The 19,123-nt window shown below is 39.1% G+C and overlaps 2 protein-coding genes across 5 annotated transcripts in view; one reads left to right on the forward strand and one right to left on the reverse strand.

Annotated features, from left to right (window-relative positions):
- Positions 1-8,391, forward strand: part of jmjd1cb (jumonji domain containing 1Cb) — a 152,054-nt gene extending 143,663 nt beyond the window's left edge. For all 4 annotated transcript variants that reach the window (XM_056245865.1, XM_056245866.1, XM_056245867.1 and 1 more), the window contains 8 exons: positions 1,697-1,865; positions 1,951-2,041; positions 2,214-2,344; positions 2,772-2,894; positions 4,174-4,313; positions 4,505-4,681; positions 7,017-7,148; positions 7,495-8,391. In XM_056245865.1, the coding sequence (XP_056101840.1) occupies positions 1,697-1,865; positions 1,951-2,041; positions 2,214-2,344; positions 2,772-2,894; positions 4,174-4,313; positions 4,505-4,681; positions 7,017-7,148; positions 7,495-7,590 (1,059 nt within the window). In that variant the 3' untranslated portion in view covers positions 7,591-8,391. The remainder of the gene's footprint in view (positions 1-1,696; positions 1,866-1,950; positions 2,042-2,213; positions 2,345-2,771; positions 2,895-4,173; positions 4,314-4,504; positions 4,682-7,016; positions 7,149-7,494) is intronic.
- A 3,804-nt stretch (positions 8,392-12,195) lies between these two features.
- On the reverse strand, positions 12,196-16,655 carry nrbf2b (nuclear receptor binding factor 2b). Its single transcript, XM_056245871.1, has 4 exons — positions 16,467-16,655; positions 14,965-15,049; positions 12,974-13,014; positions 12,196-12,893 (listed from the first exon to the last, which is right to left on the reverse strand). Exons 1-4 carry the CDS (start codon positions 16,494-16,496, stop codon positions 12,282-12,284), a joined length of 768 nt encoding a protein of 255 aa, XP_056101846.1. The 5' UTR covers positions 16,497-16,655; the 3' UTR covers positions 12,196-12,281.
- Between the last annotated feature and the right edge of the window lie 2,468 nt (positions 16,656-19,123).

Raw genomic sequence — 19,123 nt, forward strand, 5'->3', positions numbered from 1 at the left:
TAAATGATGCAACATTTTGGTTAACGCAATCTCTGCTATCGCTGGCTAGTGTCTCTTTAGCTCAGCAGACAGTTGTTATCTGTTTTGTCTTACTTCAGTCTGCATTATATGTGCAGTGTGTGTCCAGAGAGAAAGGCGCCATACATTAGAGACCATTTATTCAGTGTCTACTTCACAAAGGCAATTATAGACATTAAGTGCTTTGATGCTTTTATAAGATGCCTCTTCACATGTGCTGCTCTAATGCAGAACATTTCAAGTGTGCATATAGGTACTTGACAATGAAATCTGTTTTTCTCTAATGGACAGAAGGATACGGAAGAGGTGTGAGGTACTTGAAATCTTGAGGCATAAATCCTTTTTCTCTAGTCACACGCAAACAGAGGTCTCTGGCTGCATCCCGAAATCAGCCCCTATACCCATTACTCCACTTTTTGCACCAAAAGGGCTGTGGATGCCATCTTATGGCGAGATTCAGCAATTAAATTAGCACAACACTTACAGTGCATGGACATTAGTGTGCATTACATGTGCATTGGCTGTACACTCATTATTGAGGTGCATTAAAGGATTGAATGAATGCACTCAATATTGGCCACTATGGTTTTGTACATCACTTCAAATGGCTGTATAGTACCCTAGATAAGGGTATAGAGGGCGATTTTGGACACAGCCTCTGTCTCTGCCCCTCTGGGTTTGAGCTGCACTTTCTTTTTCCAAGATGACGTTTATTGACTTCTGCTCAGTGGACCATGACTTTACAGCTCTGCAGGAAGTAAACTGACATTATGAAATGTTGGTCTCAACACATAGGCTTTCTTGGAAAACCTAGTAAGCTGCCTATGTAGGCAGAATTTTAAGGTTCTCAATGCAAAGGCTGTTTCAATTGTAGACATTGTTATTATGTTTCATTTTTGATGTTTCATTATGAAATTTTCTGTAATAGTCAGACAGTATCGCAAATATTCATCCCAGAGAAGGCAGTTCTAGAATAAAGAGCAGTGATCTCAGTGGAAAAATCCAAGATAAGAGAAGACGTGAAAAAAAAGTCAGTTTTATGTTACTGTAGATTCGTATGAGATTGTTTGTCTGTGTTTATTTAGCTGCCTATGTAGTGCACGCGTGTTTTAGGGTGTACATAGCCTTGCATGTGGATGTTTTTAGGCTGATCTGTTTTTCAGTTTGCACAGTCAGGGCAGCAGTTTCAGTTTTTACTTACTTTGCCACAAATTATTGATCAATTTTTATTTGAACCAATATGACTTTTTTCTTCACAAAAATATTTTTACGAAAATAATATTTGCAAATAGAGAAAAAAATGAAAAGCTTGAAATTAAGCTGCTATGTACATTCATATTTATAATGTAAATTCATATTTATGAAACCCAAAGCTCGCCCAAAAGGGAAAATAACTGATCCATCGACTCGCCCGAAACACCAGTGTGCCATCCTTATTATTGAGCTCTGCAATTTCACAGACGCTAGTTTGGCACTCAGTTTATAATAAACTCACAGATTAAGGCTTTTCAACAAATGTAAATAGCAACTTTAGTCTTTAGTTTAGAGTAATCAATCTTGCAATGTCTTTTTTTAACCAGACCTCATTTTTGTTTCCACTGTTCAAAAAGTAAGTCTTGGTAGTGTTTGTGATCTCAGCTGTCATTAAAAGGCTATTTCCTGTGTGCTGTTTTTGCAGCCTGTGCTGGTCTCTGGGGTGCACAAGAAACTCAACGCCAGCTTGTGGAAGGCAGAATCCTTCAACCAAGAGTTTGCTGATCACCAGGGAGACCTCTTGAACTGCAAGGATGGAGTAATGTCCAACTCAGGAGTCAAAGAATTCTGGGACGGGTTTGAAGATCTCACGAGTGAGTGCCACCTGAAGTAGACAAACAAGCATTTATCTAATTAATCGGTCGGTTTCTATTAATGCTGATCACTCTCTTTCTACAGAGCGTCCCAAGTCTAAAGATGGAGAAAGCGTGGTGTATCGACTGAAAGACTGGCCCTCAGGCGAGGAGTTTATGGCTTTGATGCCCTCCAGGTACCTCATGATCTTAGGAACACAAGAAGTAGATTTGCTAAGTAGCCATTTAGAAATTGGTTTAAGGGTTGTGAATGCTGTTTAGCGACACTAAACATTTCATTCGTACATTCTGATCGGATATAGCTCTGTTTTAGTCTTGTTTTAGCATGTGCGTCATCTCATTGTGTAGGTATGATGATCTCATGAAGAACCTCCCCATGCCTGAGTATTCAGACCCCGAGGGAAACCTCAACCTGGCCTCCCATCTGCCCTCCTTCTTTGTGCGGCCGGACCTGGGCCCGCGCCTCTGCTGCGCTTACGGTACTGTCTCTCTCACATACTCACAGGCAGATTATTAGTAGCTTGCTATGTTTACTGCATTGTTTTACTGTGGAAAAATTAATCATTTCATCAAAATGATATTGAATTACTGGAAAGATATCATCAAACCTGTCATATTTCACCCCAAAAGAAAATAAAAAAGAGCTTTTGCAAAAAGAAAATGTGGCCTATTTTAGGACCGTTTAGATTGTTTTCATGATAATTAAGAATATTTTCCTCTAAATTGTGACATGAAAAAAAATCTGACGTTACTGTAATGCAAAAATGCTGTACTATTTACGAAGCAATTGTATATCATGGTAGTATTTGTTGTATTGCCTAATTATGCTTAATTTAAATGGGAATGAAAAACTGAAGCCTGTTTTGATAACATGCTGATTTGAATGATGTATGATCCATGTCACAGGTGTGGCGGCATCTCAGGAGCAGGACTTTGGCACAGCTAGCCTGCACATGGAGGTGTCTGACATCGTCAGCGTGCTGGTGTATGTTGGAGTGGCTAAAGGGAATGGTGTCCTTTCCAAAACGGGTAAGCCTGAGACCAGCTCGCCACACAACTGTCAACAGCCTTTCCGTTAACTTGGTCAGGCGTGTTTGAGAAAGACGGCGGGGGAAAAGCCTCTGCTAGAGCTGAATTGTTCCAAAAACCCCTGAGCTCAGAGAAAGAAAAAAAAAAAACACAGAACATGGTTTCCACCCTGGAAACAATGAAATGTGAGAGATGCATCTGGAATGAGTTTTCCCTGCCTGTACATGGCAATAGCAGCACTGCAAAGAGCTTTTCTCTGCACTCATCAGATTAAACCAGTAAAAACTCAATCCAAAACATGGAGAAGTTTCACATTAAAAGGGCCATATTACTATGGTATCAACTCAAAACCATTTGTAGTTTTACATGACATCATCTGCGCTCTCTCTGATCGTCTACAGTTAATTATCTGATGGGTGTCCACTACAGTAGATAGTTCTCTAAAAGCCATTTTTTGAACTATTCAGGGTATGATGTTACATCTGAAGCACCATAGGTCAGTGGTTCTCAACCTTTTTGACTCCAAGGCCCATGTTCGTTATATATTATGTACTTTATTTTATATTTATAAGATATTTTAAAACTTGACAAAACTAGAAAAATGTATGATCAATATAAAAATGCCGATGGCGCCCTAAGATTTTTTTTTTAGCAATTTTAATGCTTGTTTTTTCTTAAATCGTTTAAGTTGCCTTGAATGTTTGCTGAGGTCACGACCCCCTGGTTGAGAACCTCTGCCATAGGTGATTACCTTTGACCCTAAGCAAACATGTCTTCATAAGTCATGACAACATGCATTCATCAAAGAGATGCAGCAAGACCTTATCGTCTGTTGTGTAAAAAAGCCGTCAGCTTTTGCCACTGTACCTTAAAGATACAGTGTGTAAATGACTTCTTCTATGATTGTACTGGCATAGTTCACACTGACGTTCATCAGTGTGATCGTGGTTGTGATTTCTGAAAGACACATTTACTTTCCGGTCGTAAGTTTTAAATAATTTTGCTATCCTGGCTTCGTGTCTCATGCCAACAGCTGCTCCTCTCCCTTCTCTCTTTCCTACTGCGATGGCCGTTCTATTTTTAAACCACTGTCTCAGACACGAGGAGTGTGTATATATAAGCCAGACACGCACACGCACACACACACTTCTCCATTAATTTTTAAACATCGCTCCGTCTTCAAGGGGGAAGGCGCTCCCTTGCCTTTATAATAAATGAAGCTGACTGTGTGAAGTGTTTGCTGTGTAACCGCATGAATGTGTTTGTGCCAAACACACAGGAGTGCTGAAGAGGCTGGAGGAGGAAGACCTGGATGACAACGTAAAGAAAAGATTAAAGGACTCGAGCGAGACTCCCGGAGCCTTGTGGCACATCTACACGAGCAAAGACGGCGAGAAGATTAAAGAGTTCCTGCACAAGGTTATTTTGATTTGAAAATAATACAGTGGATCACTGAGGCGATGCTCACTCCCTCTCTCTCTCTCTGAGCGAGTGTCCTCGTAAAACCTTGCGTTCTTCTAGCACAAGGGAGTTTTATAGGATTCATCTAATTTGTTTGCAGGTATGTTGTGTGTGTACTGGTGATTTAACTCAAAGTTTGTGCGTGACAGGTGGCGAAAGAGCAGGGCGTGGAGATCCCAGCGGATCACGACCCCATCCGTGAGCCAGGCTGGTACTTGAGCCGTAAGCTGCGTCAGCGTCTGCTGGATGAACACGCCGTTCAGGGCTGGACTGTGGTGCAGTTTCTGGGGGATTCAGTCCTGATCCCTGCTGGAGCTCTGCACCAGGTCTCGTTGCACTCCTTCCTCTTCTGCAATGAGCAGATTATCATATGTTCTTGATTCTGAAGTATATATTGTATTATTGATTATTCAGACCAAAAAAGCACACTTGATTGACATGGTAAGCAACAAAGCCACACTTAATGTCTGAATGTCATTTAATTATTTAAAGGTGCTCTAAGCGATGTCACGCGTTTTTTAGGCCAAAACATTTTTTGTCACATACAGCAAACATCTCCTCACTATCCGCTGGCTGCCTGTCCCCTGAACACACTGTAAAGAAACGCGATCTCTGTAGACAGCCCAGGCTCCACAAACAGCAACAAAAACAAACTTCGGCGACCCGCTGCCCAAAACATAACAAACTGTTCCAGCCAATGACCGACAAGAAGGGTTTGGGGGGTTAGTGTGCGGATGAGGAGGAGGGAGGGTCTAGCTAGCCTCCGTTTTGTTTGACAATAGCTCGAACCTCAACAAGAATTGACGTCACCCAGGATCGCTTAGAGAACCTTTAAAACAAAATAAAAAAAATTCTGCCAATTTAATTCACTTTACTCCTGTAAAGCCTGACATATGAAATCATAGAAATTCTATCTATTTTTTTTTAAAGGGGTCATGACATGAGAAACCAAATTTGCCTTGATCTTTTGCCTTGGATCTTTAAGAGGTCTTTGTACCATTAAAACCTCCTGCAAGTTTCATTAGAAGACGTCCTCCCCATTATAAACGAACCATTTATTTAATCAAGCTCTAAATACAGCTCGTTCTAGATCCTTTGAACTTAGTGACGTCACGGTACGAAGTGACGTACCAGTCGTTTGCATATGACCGCCTCCAGCGCAAGACAACTATGCCTCATTTGACATCATCGCATGCGTTGACGTGCAGCGAGGGGTCTGTTTACAAGATAACTGCGATGCCACGCAGATGTGCTGTTCTTGGCTGTGGACAAACAACATGTTTGAATGCTGCCGAACGATCCAGACGTCAGGGAAAGCAGTTTATTTGCAGCATATGCAGCCCGCCAAAGCCTTATTTGTTCGGTGAGCGATGTAGATGAGTGTGACAGGGCGCATGTTACTGAAAGAACGACAAAAGAGAGAGAGAGCCGGAAGACCGGAAGTTTCACGTGGCGGAGCATTGTGTAGCCTACATGTGATACAAAATGATTAAATAATTAATGCATAAGCAGCACTGACGTTAGCCAATCATAACAATGGGCGTTAACACTGAACTCTTAAAGGAGAAACACCTCCAAAACATACTGTTTGAATCAGAGGGGGAGAAACAGGGTGGGAAAAGGTCATAAATCACTACGTTTTTTTGTACAAAAAACTATAGTAATACTATAATTGCACATAAGGGAACATAATAAAACAAAACAAAAAAACATGTCATGACCCCTTTAAATGGAACAGTCTATTGAACCTTTAGACAAAATATATATAACAAAATTGTGCATATATGTTGAGTATCATATTTGATAGATCTGGCTTTTATGGCTCATATAGAATGATGTAGGAGAATATGGAGCTCATACAGGGAAAATACACTATTTAATGCAGTTGCTGATATTTATATGGCCAAAAAGGAAGATGAGATTCTGTAAATCAACGAGATTAGAAGACTACTTACATAAAATACATACAAATATCAGTTGTCATGCTATATCCCCCAATAATATGTCTTTAGTAAGATTATATTTAAATGCTTAGTTAATGATCAATATCCTGTAGTTTTTATTGCGGAGGCAAAACATTTAATGCAATGTAATAAAATGATGATTGAGAGATGAACAAATAAATGACCTCAAAAGCCTAATATATCATTTGATACTCATATTTTAACATGATTTTTCTGAAAATAATGTATGGATCATCAAGAAAACCTAAGTTGCTTCAGTCCAGTATATGCTCATCTTAAAATATTACGAACAATATAAAAGTTATTCTTACGTTTACTTGATAAAAATGAGTAAAGATTTCACAGCAAAAAGACACGTGTAACATTACCTGAAGAAGGACCGTTTTAGAATTATAATAAAAATGCCTTTGACTTGCTAAACAAGTATGATCTATCAATCAAACAACAGAAGGCATGTAGGTTTGATTGTAGATTGCTAGTAGGTTGTGTACAACAAAATTTAGGCTTTATAGGATTATTTACATTTAGTTGCAATTACACAAACTGCATGTTATTAAGGGAAGGCGAGCGTATAATGAACCAATCACAAGCACACTTCCTCTTTCTGTACTAGCTAAAGTTCCAGAGTACCGGCAGCGTCTTTATGATGTAGTCCCATCAGTGCACACTCACGTGTGTGTGTGTCTCATCCGTACAGGTGCAGAATCTTCACAGCTGTGTCCAGGTGATCAATGACTTCGTCTCTCCGGAGCATGTGGTGCATTCGTTCCACTTAACCCAGGAACTCAGATCCTCCAAAGAGGAAATCAACTATGAAGATAAGCTACAGGTAGAGGTCAAACGCACAGGACAGATCACATGTCAGCATTTACTGGAATCTGTTATATGCTCAATATTTATATTTTCAGATGCATTTTACGACATGAGGGCGCATGAAAGTTACAAATATCAACGTTCCTCGGGTCCTTAAAAAGTGTTAAAAATGTGTTGAAATTCATTTTGATCAAATTTAAGCCCACAAATATCTTAAAAGTTTTTAAGGGGCCAAAAAAAACCCAACAGGAATAGCATTTCAAAATAAGAGTCCCAGTGGGCCAGATGAGCATTCATCAGTCTCAGCTCTAGTTTTGGCTCTCGTCTTTCGCATCATTCTAACAGCCTGCCCTTTCTCTCAGGTCAAGAACATCTTTTACCACTGCGTGAAGAATGCCGTGGGGACATTAAAGAGCTGCTGCGCAGAGGAGGAGGAGGAAGAGGAGACCAACTCATGACACCCGTCGACACGTTCCCCCAAATATGCACACTAACGCTCACACCGCAAACCTCCAGTGCCAAGCAGAGAAAAAACACACACCAGGAAACTGTATTTATTTGTTACCGACACCATAGCAGTATAGCCCATCAGGATGACAGTGATTGACACGCCACACATCTGAAGATAATCCGACAGCGCCGCTGTCACAACTAGTGTTTGTTCGTCTGTTTGCTTTCGTTCCCCTTTCGTTCTTTCCTACTGTATAGTTTCAGTGGAGAATCGTATTTATTTTCAGGAGTTCTGCTCTGTTCTCGATCAAATGTAAATGTGACCTGTACAGTTTGCTAATGGATTTCTGATGCCGCTCACTACTTTGGAGACTTGGAGTTACTGTGAGAGAGATCCGCTGTATCATGTCCTCATGCCATATCTTTTGAGAAAAAGAACTGCCAAACAATTGTAAACATTGTAAAGTTCTATTATGTAAAGAAAGACTTAATAAATAACACTTCAGCATTTTATTAAGAAGTATTCACTGTAAAATGGAGACATTTACAAAAAAAAAAAAGTTGTAATTTATTTAAGAAAACTCTCATTTCTCCTTTTTATGTTCAGATTTACTATGGTGAACTTTTGAAGTTCGATGGAAAAAGGAAATCGTACTATGCTGTGTAAATATATACATATATACATTCACTGATGTATTTTTTTAAACATGGCTTGCTTCAATTTCAAATTTTAAAGTGCAAGTGTTACATGCTTTGTACATTGAAGTTCAAAGGGGTTTTACATTTTCCATTAAAATGGATTTATCAAATATATGCCTGCCTTTTGCCTTATTGACAAGCTGAAAGAGAAACACACACACACACACACACACAGAGAGAGAGAGAGAGAGGAGTAGTGTCCGACAGTAATGTCCAGAGGGGATGTTGGTTTTTAATGACCCTACAAGTTCCATTAATCCATCAAAATGAGGAAAATATATATATAAAATATAAGGGAAGAACAAAACAATAAACTTGGTTATGGTATTTATCTAACAAAAGTATATGGCAAAAAAGGCAAAATACAGCTACAGGTTTTATTTCACTGCAAAAAAAAAGAAAAAAAATGCATAGAAAAACAAAAGCATACATTGACCACAACATATGTTATACAAATTGTATTGATTCTCTCTTGTTTTGCATGTATTCATATTTTCTTTGTATGACAGCTTGACCAAAAATTGTCTGCACTATTTGACATGTTTCATTGCGTCATGACAAATAAAAGAATTGACTCCAAGTATATGATTAAAAAATAACAAGTTTTTAATTATACTTAAATAAAGGGGTGAAGTCACTTTTGGCCACTACTGTATATGTGTGTATACATCAGTAGCGGAGTGGCAATCGGGAGAGTCGGGAGTTTTCCCGGTGGGCCGGTATTGTTTCGAGGCCGCGAGGGCCGGTCTGATAAAATATATTCATTGCAAATTCGCCATGCGCACTTGGGGCCCAAGCGAGGGGAAGAAAACATTTTTTTTTAACATTTTCTATAACAGAGCGTATATTTGCACTAAGTGCCTGTCTTTAAAGCAAAAAGACACTCGTTGCGATACAGCTATAGTGGCGTAGGTCGTTGGGCGTGAAGTGCTTGAAAGCAGCTTTTGATGCGCTCGACCCGAGTTCGAATCCGCCTTTTGCCGAACTCTCTCTTCTCCCTTTTCCCAACACATATGTAAAGATGTAAAATGTATAACCTAACATTAAGGTCTCTAGCGTTATATTTTGCCAACGAACTAAAATTGAAACCATGATATGGCTTTGTGTCTTTATAAAACAGCACAAGACTTTAAGAATAGGCATCCTGTCTGTGCTGCGTGATTACTTTGCTCACGCGATCAGCATGGTTATCTGGTGGTTTCTCCTAAATAAAAGCTCAAGGGTTTATTTCTTGCAAATGAAGAAATTAGGACAAAAATATTGTAATTGTCCTATATTATAGTGTAATGTAGGCTAAAATATACTTTTGAAATATTCATTTTCATTTATATAGTACATTTATAGGCTAAATGGATTTTACGTCATAGGAATAATTATATAAATCATTATTACATTATAATAATAATTGTTTGGCATCCTAAAACATCATTGATAATGTAATGCAGACTGAGACTCTCATAACTAAAAAGATGCCCTCTTTATTGTCCTGGTACAAATCAATGCTTTTTCTTTGTTCAACGAGCAGTTCATGGGTTGAAGCTCTTAATTTTGATCTCTCAAAGAGCACCAGATTGATGCATTTAACCTTAAAATGTAAAAAAAATTCTTGCGGGGGAGCATGCCCCCGAACCCCCCTAGAGGCACAGAGGTCCACCCAACATAGTTTTAAAAATTCCTATGGGAAAGAACGACCATTTATGAACTTTACTCCAGCATAGTACAACAAAGTTACTTTTAAATCAGTAAAACTGTAAATGCCGTATTAAAATGTCCCTGGACAAAATATACATTTGGCCTGCCTAAGAGGGGACCTACAAGACATTGTGCCCAGGGGGCTCTTAATCCGGCCCTGCCGGCGACGAGGGCCGGTGGTCTACGAAATTTCCCGGTAGATTTTTTGGTCCCACTCCGCCCCTGGTATACATATATATGGTTTAACACTGATACAAACGGTTAAAACAGATTAAGAAAACAAACAAGCAGGGTACAAAACACAATTAATTGTCTTGCTCTTTGTTAATAGAATTTTAATAGAATTTCACTGCGCCTGTTGCTGTCTGGGTTCTTTTGGAATTTTTTTTTTTTTTTTTTTTTGACGGAGCAGAAACGAAAACAAAACAAAACAATGCAATACACTCAGCTGCATACATACTGTAGCTTATTTCATCTAAAATGAGCCTCGCTGCGCAGTTTACACGAGTTTGTTCCCACGTTGTTTCTTCAGATTCACATAATCTTTCATCGGAATGTAACAAATTGCTCCATAAATTGCTGATGTCTCCAAAAGCGAGGGAAAATAATGTTGACTACTAGCCAAATTGTGTCCGCTTTTAAACACATGCTGTCGTTCACAGATTGGGCACAAGGGGACGCTATTGAGCTATGGACGAAATTTAGAAATGACCACCTCATATTTAAGAGAGACAGCCTGGAATATTTGAACAATTAATTGAAAATGAAGAATTTATTTTAAAGTTATACAATTCAATAGCCTCCAACTGTGTACGGTTGCCAGGCAGCATAGAAATGAGTGCATTAACACTGAAGTCATCAGATGTGCAGTCTCAAATGTGTACCACTGAATGTTGCTCATCTAATGAACCTTTGTTACTTGACTGTATTAAATATAAGAGTATAACAGCAAAACTAGCAGGTGGACAAACAACTCAGATTAACGCTTCCACTTGTTAAAATCTTTAATGCTTGTCAGAACAAGTAAACTCACAAAAGAATTATACATACAATTCTTGTTTTCAATATCTTAATCATGTACGTACAGCTACTGTAAAACAGCCATTCATGCATCAAAACACTTTCGTCGTATGATTTTCATTGATTTTTACATCGTAAAATAACAAAACAATCTGATGCACCCTGATTACTGTGGTAAACCAGTAATTAAACATTGAATTTAAAATAATAATAATAATAATAAAAAGAGCAAAATCTGGATTTGGTTCCCTCTTCATGACACAAATATGAGCCATAAATTCATCTCTTCCCAGGCGCGTCTGGCACATGTTGGTATGCTTTTGATTAGTGTGAGGAGTGAACCTGGTTTATTGTTAGACAATGTATGATTGTGCAATCAGTAACCTGAAAATATTAGCATCGTGATCCAGACGATCCTTGATTGATGAGTACAATACAAAATGAAGCTTCAAAAAGAACTAATAACAACGTCAGTTCATCCAGAGTTCCTGATGTGGACAAAGAGTGAAAGTCCATTCCTATGCTGAATGATGACACAGCTGAGCAGGAAACAGTAGAGATGACAAACGAAGCACATGACATGATTATTGCTTATAGTTCTGAATGCAATAGTCTCACACACATGTTCAGTCCCAAAGTCCCTTCTATAGAAATAATCCACGGCAGAGATGACATCATGACTGGGCTTGGTTCTAGTCTACGGGACTTCTGCAATAAGGCGAAACGAGAGCTGCTGCTGCAAAGCTGGTTATCTGTGTGTGGAAACAGAATGCAGAACTAATTGCATTGATGCCTCTTGGCTTCCTCTATGCCCTAAATCTGCGCTGTTGATAGACGACTGAAACCGCATGAACACCAACGTCGCTGCAACGTCAACGGTACTGCACGAAACCCTCACACACACACGCGCACTCACACACACACACACATTATGGATGTAATTCACAGTGTCTGTGTAGGAAAAAGTTTTCAATTCCAAGTGGGATTTTGCTGATAAAAAGTCTGATAGCATAGTGTCCGACAGAATCTGTTCGTCTCCAATGTCCCTTTTCACTTGTACTTCATAACAAAAAAAAAAAAAAAAACGCGTTAGAAATGTTCAAAAAGGCACACGTACTTCAAATAGAGTTGTTTTCTTTCTTCGTATATATATCCAATCGCTACGGGCGCCGCTGAGAAAAGTCGTGAACCGAACCTGCTGACGCCACCAAGCGCCTTTTCAGATCTTTCTGATGCGCTTCCTCTGGCACTCGATGGCGATGGAAGTCTCCCTTTGGTGCGTGAGTGTTCACAGCTTCTCTCCGTCCAGCAGCTCCTGCAGCTCCTGCTGGATGTCCTCAGGAAGCTCCAGCCCGGGCAGGTCTTCCAGAGGGATCTCCTGAGTGGGCATCTCCAGTGGAGGGAGCTGTGGGATGGGAATGTCCTTGGCCTTGCGCTCCTCGGCCGTCTGCGGAAGCACCCACAGCTCAGACTTCTCCACGAAGTCTGCATCAGCGTAGTGTTCCTTCTTCAGCCGCACGTTCTCCGCCCGCATCCGCTCGTTCTCCTGTTTCAGCCGCTCGTTGTCAGACACCAGGCGGTCCACCAGCTTGCGTAGGTCATTGATGGTGGTCTGCTGCTCTTCCAGACGGGTTTTGTCGTCTTTCTGGGCTTTGCTGCCGGTGCAGGGCTCTGGGACGGTGCCTTTGTTCTTCAGGAGGTACAGCCAGGTGTCGTACTCGCGCTCGGAGGGTTGGGCCGTTCCTCCCGGCTGTAGGTGACGGCGTGGCGTCTGGTCTGAGGAGGAGACATGCTGGAGCGTTCTGGGCTTGTCCTCTCGCTTAGCTCGCTTCCATCGCTCCTCGATCAGTCTCTGCTGTTTGATGTGACTGTCCCTCTGAAGCTCCAGAGACAAGCGTGCCTGCGGAGGGAAAAACATCTCAAGAACTGATCCACTATCCACACAGCAAAATAATAATCATGATGAGCATCTAGGCGTACCTGTTCACACTCCGTGAGCTTCATGGCCTCCTTCAGAAGTTCTGTGGAGAAATGACATGGTTATTTAAGCACACGCTTCCAGGGCTGGTTTCGAGCCCAGTGCTAGTCACAGATTATACAAGAATTTAAGCATTTGTGAGACAAACCTCTGAAGCACTATTCGTTTTTTGGACGGTAATCGTTTCTCATGGGGATGTAAGGTCATTTCAACATTTACATGGGCTAGTCTCAGGGCTTGACATTGGCTTTTTTCCTCACCAGCCACTAGAGTTGTCAAAAGTAGCGACTTCGGTACCAAGTCAGTAATGAAATTAAAAAAATGTGACGATACCAGCATTTCCCTCTAGCATTTTGAGCGCTGATTCTTAAACACCTCTGATTGGCCATTTTGTTGACGTGCTCAACATATATATGTCTGTGATTGGCTACAATGATCAACGCTTCTAAAACATGTTGTCTTTGACGCTCTTCATCGAACGCTTACACAGATACAAACGGGAGTATTTGAAAGCGTTGTCTATCAGCGGATGTATCAGGGATCCGCTGATAGACGCCTGCTTTTAAATGCTCACGTGTGTATCTGCGTAAGCGCTTGGTGAAGAGCGTCAAAGATATCATTGTTGATCATTGTAGCCAATCAGAGACATATATGTTGAGCGCATCAACACAATGGCCAGTCAGAGGTGTTTAAGAATCCGTTCAACAGCGCTCAAAATGCTAGAGGGAAATGCTGGTATCGTCACATTTCCGTGGCTAGTGGTTTTCCAAAGTTTCCAAATTTTGACGTCGATACCATGGGGAAAAACTGCCATATAGATATTTTTAATATTATCTCATCATTTGGCAGCAGGTATATTAGGCTGCTGTCACTTTAAGACCTGACACACAGATCCATTATACTTTTACATATTCATTTTCTTTCTCAACTGAATTTTATGTTACGTTCACTTAAAACATAACTGACTGTTTACGTGAATACTCGCCAAGACCAGCATTTTGACATTATTTTGTGTGTATTTGACTGTTTGTCAAATAAGGAAACATGGTGCAATAAGAAGCGAAAAAGAACAAATTTAGCACTGAATGAGTAAAAATATGCACAATCCCACACCTAAATTCAAGCCCTGTAACAACAACACTATTGATCCGGAGCAAATGAAACGAGTGAGTGAGGGGAGACGGTTTGTGTGTAACTCGCTGTCGGAGAGATGAGTATTGTGTACTATCTGTTCTGTGGAAAATGAGCATTGAAAGTATTTCAGATATTTCAGTATCGATATGCATCAAAAATTCTATATTTTCCACAACACTGCATTGGATGTGGTGACTTTTTAAAAGTATACAATTTAAAAATGTGTATTATATATATAATGAAACCCGCCAAAGTGGCTAGTAGGAGTGACTGCGTTACACACCACTGCTGAAATTATTATTTTTAATGTCAAGCCCTGGCTAGTCTGGGATTTTATTTCCATCCAAATCCAGAAAGTCTGTGTTTTTCTGCCACCACACGAAAAATGACTAACTGCTTTTTGACAAACACCGAGGTTGTATGGTACTTTAATTACCGTTCGCATTTACATCTGTACATTTACAAGAAGGGATCAATCCAAAAATCCTTTTTCACCACTAGTATGGATATAAATCACAAATATGGGGACTTTTATTACTGAAATGCTGGAAACTGTTTACAAGAATAATATTCCACTCCACTATAGCGAATGGGAGCTGTCAAGAAGGAAAAGAAAATCTAAATCATGTAAACTTTTTAAACAGGCCATTATTATAGTACGCAATCATTTAAATTCCTTGTAAAAAAAATGACTTATTACTGCTAATTTCCTTTTTATATATATATATATATATATATATATATATATATATATATATATATATATATATATATATATTATACCACTGTTTCACTAAGGTGCCACGCAGATGTCTTTTTATAGACGTCCCCATGAGAATCACTTAAAACAGAAACCCACCTGCAGCTTTTCTGTGGCAGGAGATGGCATCTTCAAATTTCCCAGCAGCCACCAAGCGGTCTGCTTTCCTGCACTGTTGATGGGCCTGAAAGAGATGATGTAACATATTACATTATTTCATCATGTGTTTGTTAACAGTACAGATCATCAATGACAGCTCATTTCCTGCTTCTAAACTCGGTCCTGGAGGGCCACTGTCTGGAACACACATGTGTGGAAGTTTCTAGTGTGCCTAGTAAGACCTTGATTAGCTGGTTCAGGTGTTGAATCGGGGTTGGAGCTGAACTTTGCAGGGACAGTTCCCTCCAGCAGCAGGATCGGACACCCCTGTTCTAGAGGATTTCCCCTGAAAAACTCTCAACCTACATGAAGTTCTAATGAAAGTTCATCTAAACCTTTCAATCACAGGAGAAGGGTATCTAAACTGATGTGACTGCTTCTGTCATCCCTCCATCACTCCAGGTCCAGCTTTATTTTGATTTGATTCTATTTTTCTGTAGTTCTCTCCAAGCAGTCCAGAGGAATTACTGGGAACTAGTCTTTTGCTCAAACTCTCCATCGTCAACCTCATTACACAAGGACTATATGAAATATGAACTCACATTTCTTATGTAGCTTTAGGGTGTGTTCACGCTTCTAGTTCGGTTTGCTTGGTTCGGACAACAAAAAACAAAGCTTAGTCCTGGTAATAAAATCATGCTGGAGACTGTGATTATCAGGTTTTCTCCATGGTCATGTCATTGAAGCAGAAGGAGAGAATGCCAAAGGCTTGGCTTGCTGTCTATGATGGAGGGTTCTTCCTCTACTACATACCCCCTGGACTTCTTCAACGAAATTAGTAATAAAATAAAGGTGAAGATGGGGCTGATGGAGGGATGCTGGAAAAATGGTCACTGGAGCCATGTAATATATGTCTAGACCGACTTTTACATCATATATATGTATATTGTATTTATTTCATATTTGTAAAGTTACATTTATTAAGTTATTTAAATATCACAATATAGCTAGCAGAGGGAGAAAGATGTCAACAACAAAAAAAACACACACAGATCCAATGATTTGCTTTTATCTTTGTTATGCTGACAATATAATTTACAATGAAAAACTTAAGCAAAATAGAAGCATTTCCACAAGTGATCTCAGGATCTTCATCTCAATAACGTACTGGCATAAACGTCATAAGACTCTAGGAAATAATAAACCACACATTTAGAGTCAAATGTTAATAAAGTAGGCTACTTGTGTGTTTGTTTGTTTAAAGGTGATCAGCTGTCAGCAGTAAACAAACACACACTTAGAGGCTAACTTGCATAAAACCTGAACACGGTTTACGAAGCCTTCACATCACGGTTAACGGAATTAAAAACCCGAGTAAAGGGCTGCACGTGTTTCCGGACAGGTAAACCTCTTCGCAGCTGTATTTTAATTTGTTCAGTGATTAAATGCGGCTAAGCTAACCGCAGCTAGCATGCTAATGTGGCTTGTAAACAAACACTTACGAGATTGAGAGGACTGTCCAGCACCTCCATTCCTTCATCGACTACAGCCTTAACTACACGAGGGACTCATTGGCACATTAATGAGATTATACCGGGACCAGAGACTCTGGTTTTACCGGTTTCTGGTCCAATGCTACAATAGACGAGCAAAAACAACTAAAACTTCCCCCTCCGCGACGTCACCGCCGCGTCACATTACGACCTGCGTGTCGTGAGAAGAAGAACGCTGTTCCTTTCGTCATTTCTACTTCCAAAAAATTGCTAAAAACACATTTCTAGAAACCTTTACCCATTTTCTCACAACATTAACACAAAACCAAATCTTCAAACTACATTCACAAAACCACCGACTCTTCAGGCAAAATCAAACGATCGCCTCAAACCTATTTCACCTGTTCTCAAAATCAATGCTTTCAGGTCACATCAGGGTATATACAGAGCATTCATTAGACACTACATCAAAAAATGGAGAACACAGCATCCAGAGCATGAGTTTGGCCTACAGTTTACAGTAAAAGTAGGCCTATATTATACAGCAAACTAAATACGTAAAAAAAAATATAGTAACCACAACTTAGTAAGGTTGTGCTGTAGCCCTGTACTGAAGCTATAGTTGAATATTGTAGAATATAACTGTAAAATCGAAAAGAAAACTGTATGTTCATGTGAATAAAAGTCTAAATAATTTTTTTTCATCGTAAAGCGATATCGAGTCTCTTCAGAACATTTGGCCTAAACCGATTAGTTTTACGATCTCTTTACTTTTTGAAGCGTCAAAGTGTCAGTTGTGAAGCTGTCAATGGAGGCACAGAAAGTCAGATTTAATTAAAAAGATCTTCATTTGTGTTCCGAAGATGAACGATAGTCGGGTTTGGAACGACATGAGGGTGAGTGGCCTAAATGCTGAACTAGCCTTTTAACTTTTGCTGTTGTGTAGCCTACCTTCTAGCAACACAAGTGCATCACAGTGCAAAATGTGTTTAAGTGAGTAAGAATGTTTTTTAAGTTTTGCAAAAAGTGTGCATGAGATTTGCAAATGGTGTCTAACTGCCTAAACTTGTATAAGGTTTTGCAGAAAGATTGATTTATTCGACAAATGGATATAGGCCTGTGGAGAATTTGGTACAGTTTAGCGTCTTAGCAATTGTGAAAAGCTGTTAAAAAAGCGAAAATATCACAATAATATTAAATGACATGTTTTAGCCTCAAAACGCGTCCCTTTATATGATGTTCATACTCTGTTCTGGAGTTCTGTGATGTTATTTCACCACTAGAGGACGCTTCTGTCCTACAAATTGTTTTTTTTCCCCTTCTTTTTTTTTTGTTTTCTTTTTTTTTGTTTTCTTTTTTGACCTGTACAAGCACTCTGAAATCCCTAAATATATATGAAACGCAAAATATTGCTTTCTAATTTTTGTAGCCTTCACGATGGGTACTTTAAATCAACAAAATAACAACAAAGCAACATAAAAATATTTTGGTATAAATATGAATATAATTGAACAAATATTCATAAATAAACATAAAATATAGGCCTAATACAAATTCACTATAAATATATATAATATATAAAATGGTATATTTAGTAAATAATGCAGCACAATACATTACATGGCTCCAGTCACAATTATTTATTTATTTATTATTAATTACTTCCCTCATCAGCCCATCTTCACCTTTATGTCTATTTTATTAGTAATTCATCTAAGTGCAGGGGTTATTCAAAGGTCGAGCCCTCCATCATAGACAGCAAGCAAAGTATGTTACATTTATCCAAATACAGTAGTGGCCAAAAGTGATGTCTGGAGGGGATGTTTGTTTTTAATGGGCCTATAAATTTAATTAAACCATCAAAATATAAGGAAAATATTTTATATATTTTAAATATGAGGGAAGAACAAAACACAACTTGTTTAATGTATTTCTCTGACAAAATTATTTGGCAATAAAGTGCAAACTACAGCTACAGGTTTTATTTCACTATGCAAAAAAAAAAAAGAAAGAAGCATATTAAAACAAAACCCACAGGAAAACGCATACATACAACATAATCAGTTATTCATATTTAATTGATTGTCTCTTGTTTTTTCTTGTTCATAATTTATTTGTATGACAGCCTGGACAAAAATGATGTCCGCACATTAGTCCGCACTTTCATTGCGTTATCACAAATAAAAGAATTGACTCCAAACACAACTATGCAATATGCTTACAAAATCTTTAACGCGTTTTTAATAGGTTATCGTTTGAATAAATGGCGAAGATGTTGGTTTTCCTAGGCCGAACATCACTTTTGGCCACCACTGAATGTTTTCTTTTTTCACTAAATAATCAGATTAATGTAGTAAATGTAAATGCAATATACGGTTCCGCTTTATATTATGTGTCTTTAACTACTACAGGAAAATATTGTTAGGTAAAATGTAGTTAATGTGTTCATGTTGTATTGCAAAATACATTTGCTTCTATTGAGGTGGGATATGGGTAATCTTAGGGACAGGTGTCTGTTGTCTCTGGATATGTGTTGTGTGTCACTCAGACACTTTGGCCAATGTAACAATGTAGAAGCACTGAATCTACACTCACCGGCCACTTTATTAGGTACACCTGTCCAACTGCTCGTTAACACTTAATTTCTAAGCAGCCAATCACATGGC

The sequence above is a fragment of the Rhinichthys klamathensis genome, unplaced genomic scaffold, assembly GCF_029890125.1.
Source record: "Rhinichthys klamathensis goyatoka isolate OS25496 unplaced genomic scaffold, OSU_Roscu_1.1 h1tg000035l_1, whole genome shotgun sequence".
Lineage (NCBI taxonomy): Eukaryota > Metazoa > Chordata > Actinopteri > Cypriniformes > Leuciscidae > Rhinichthys > Rhinichthys klamathensis.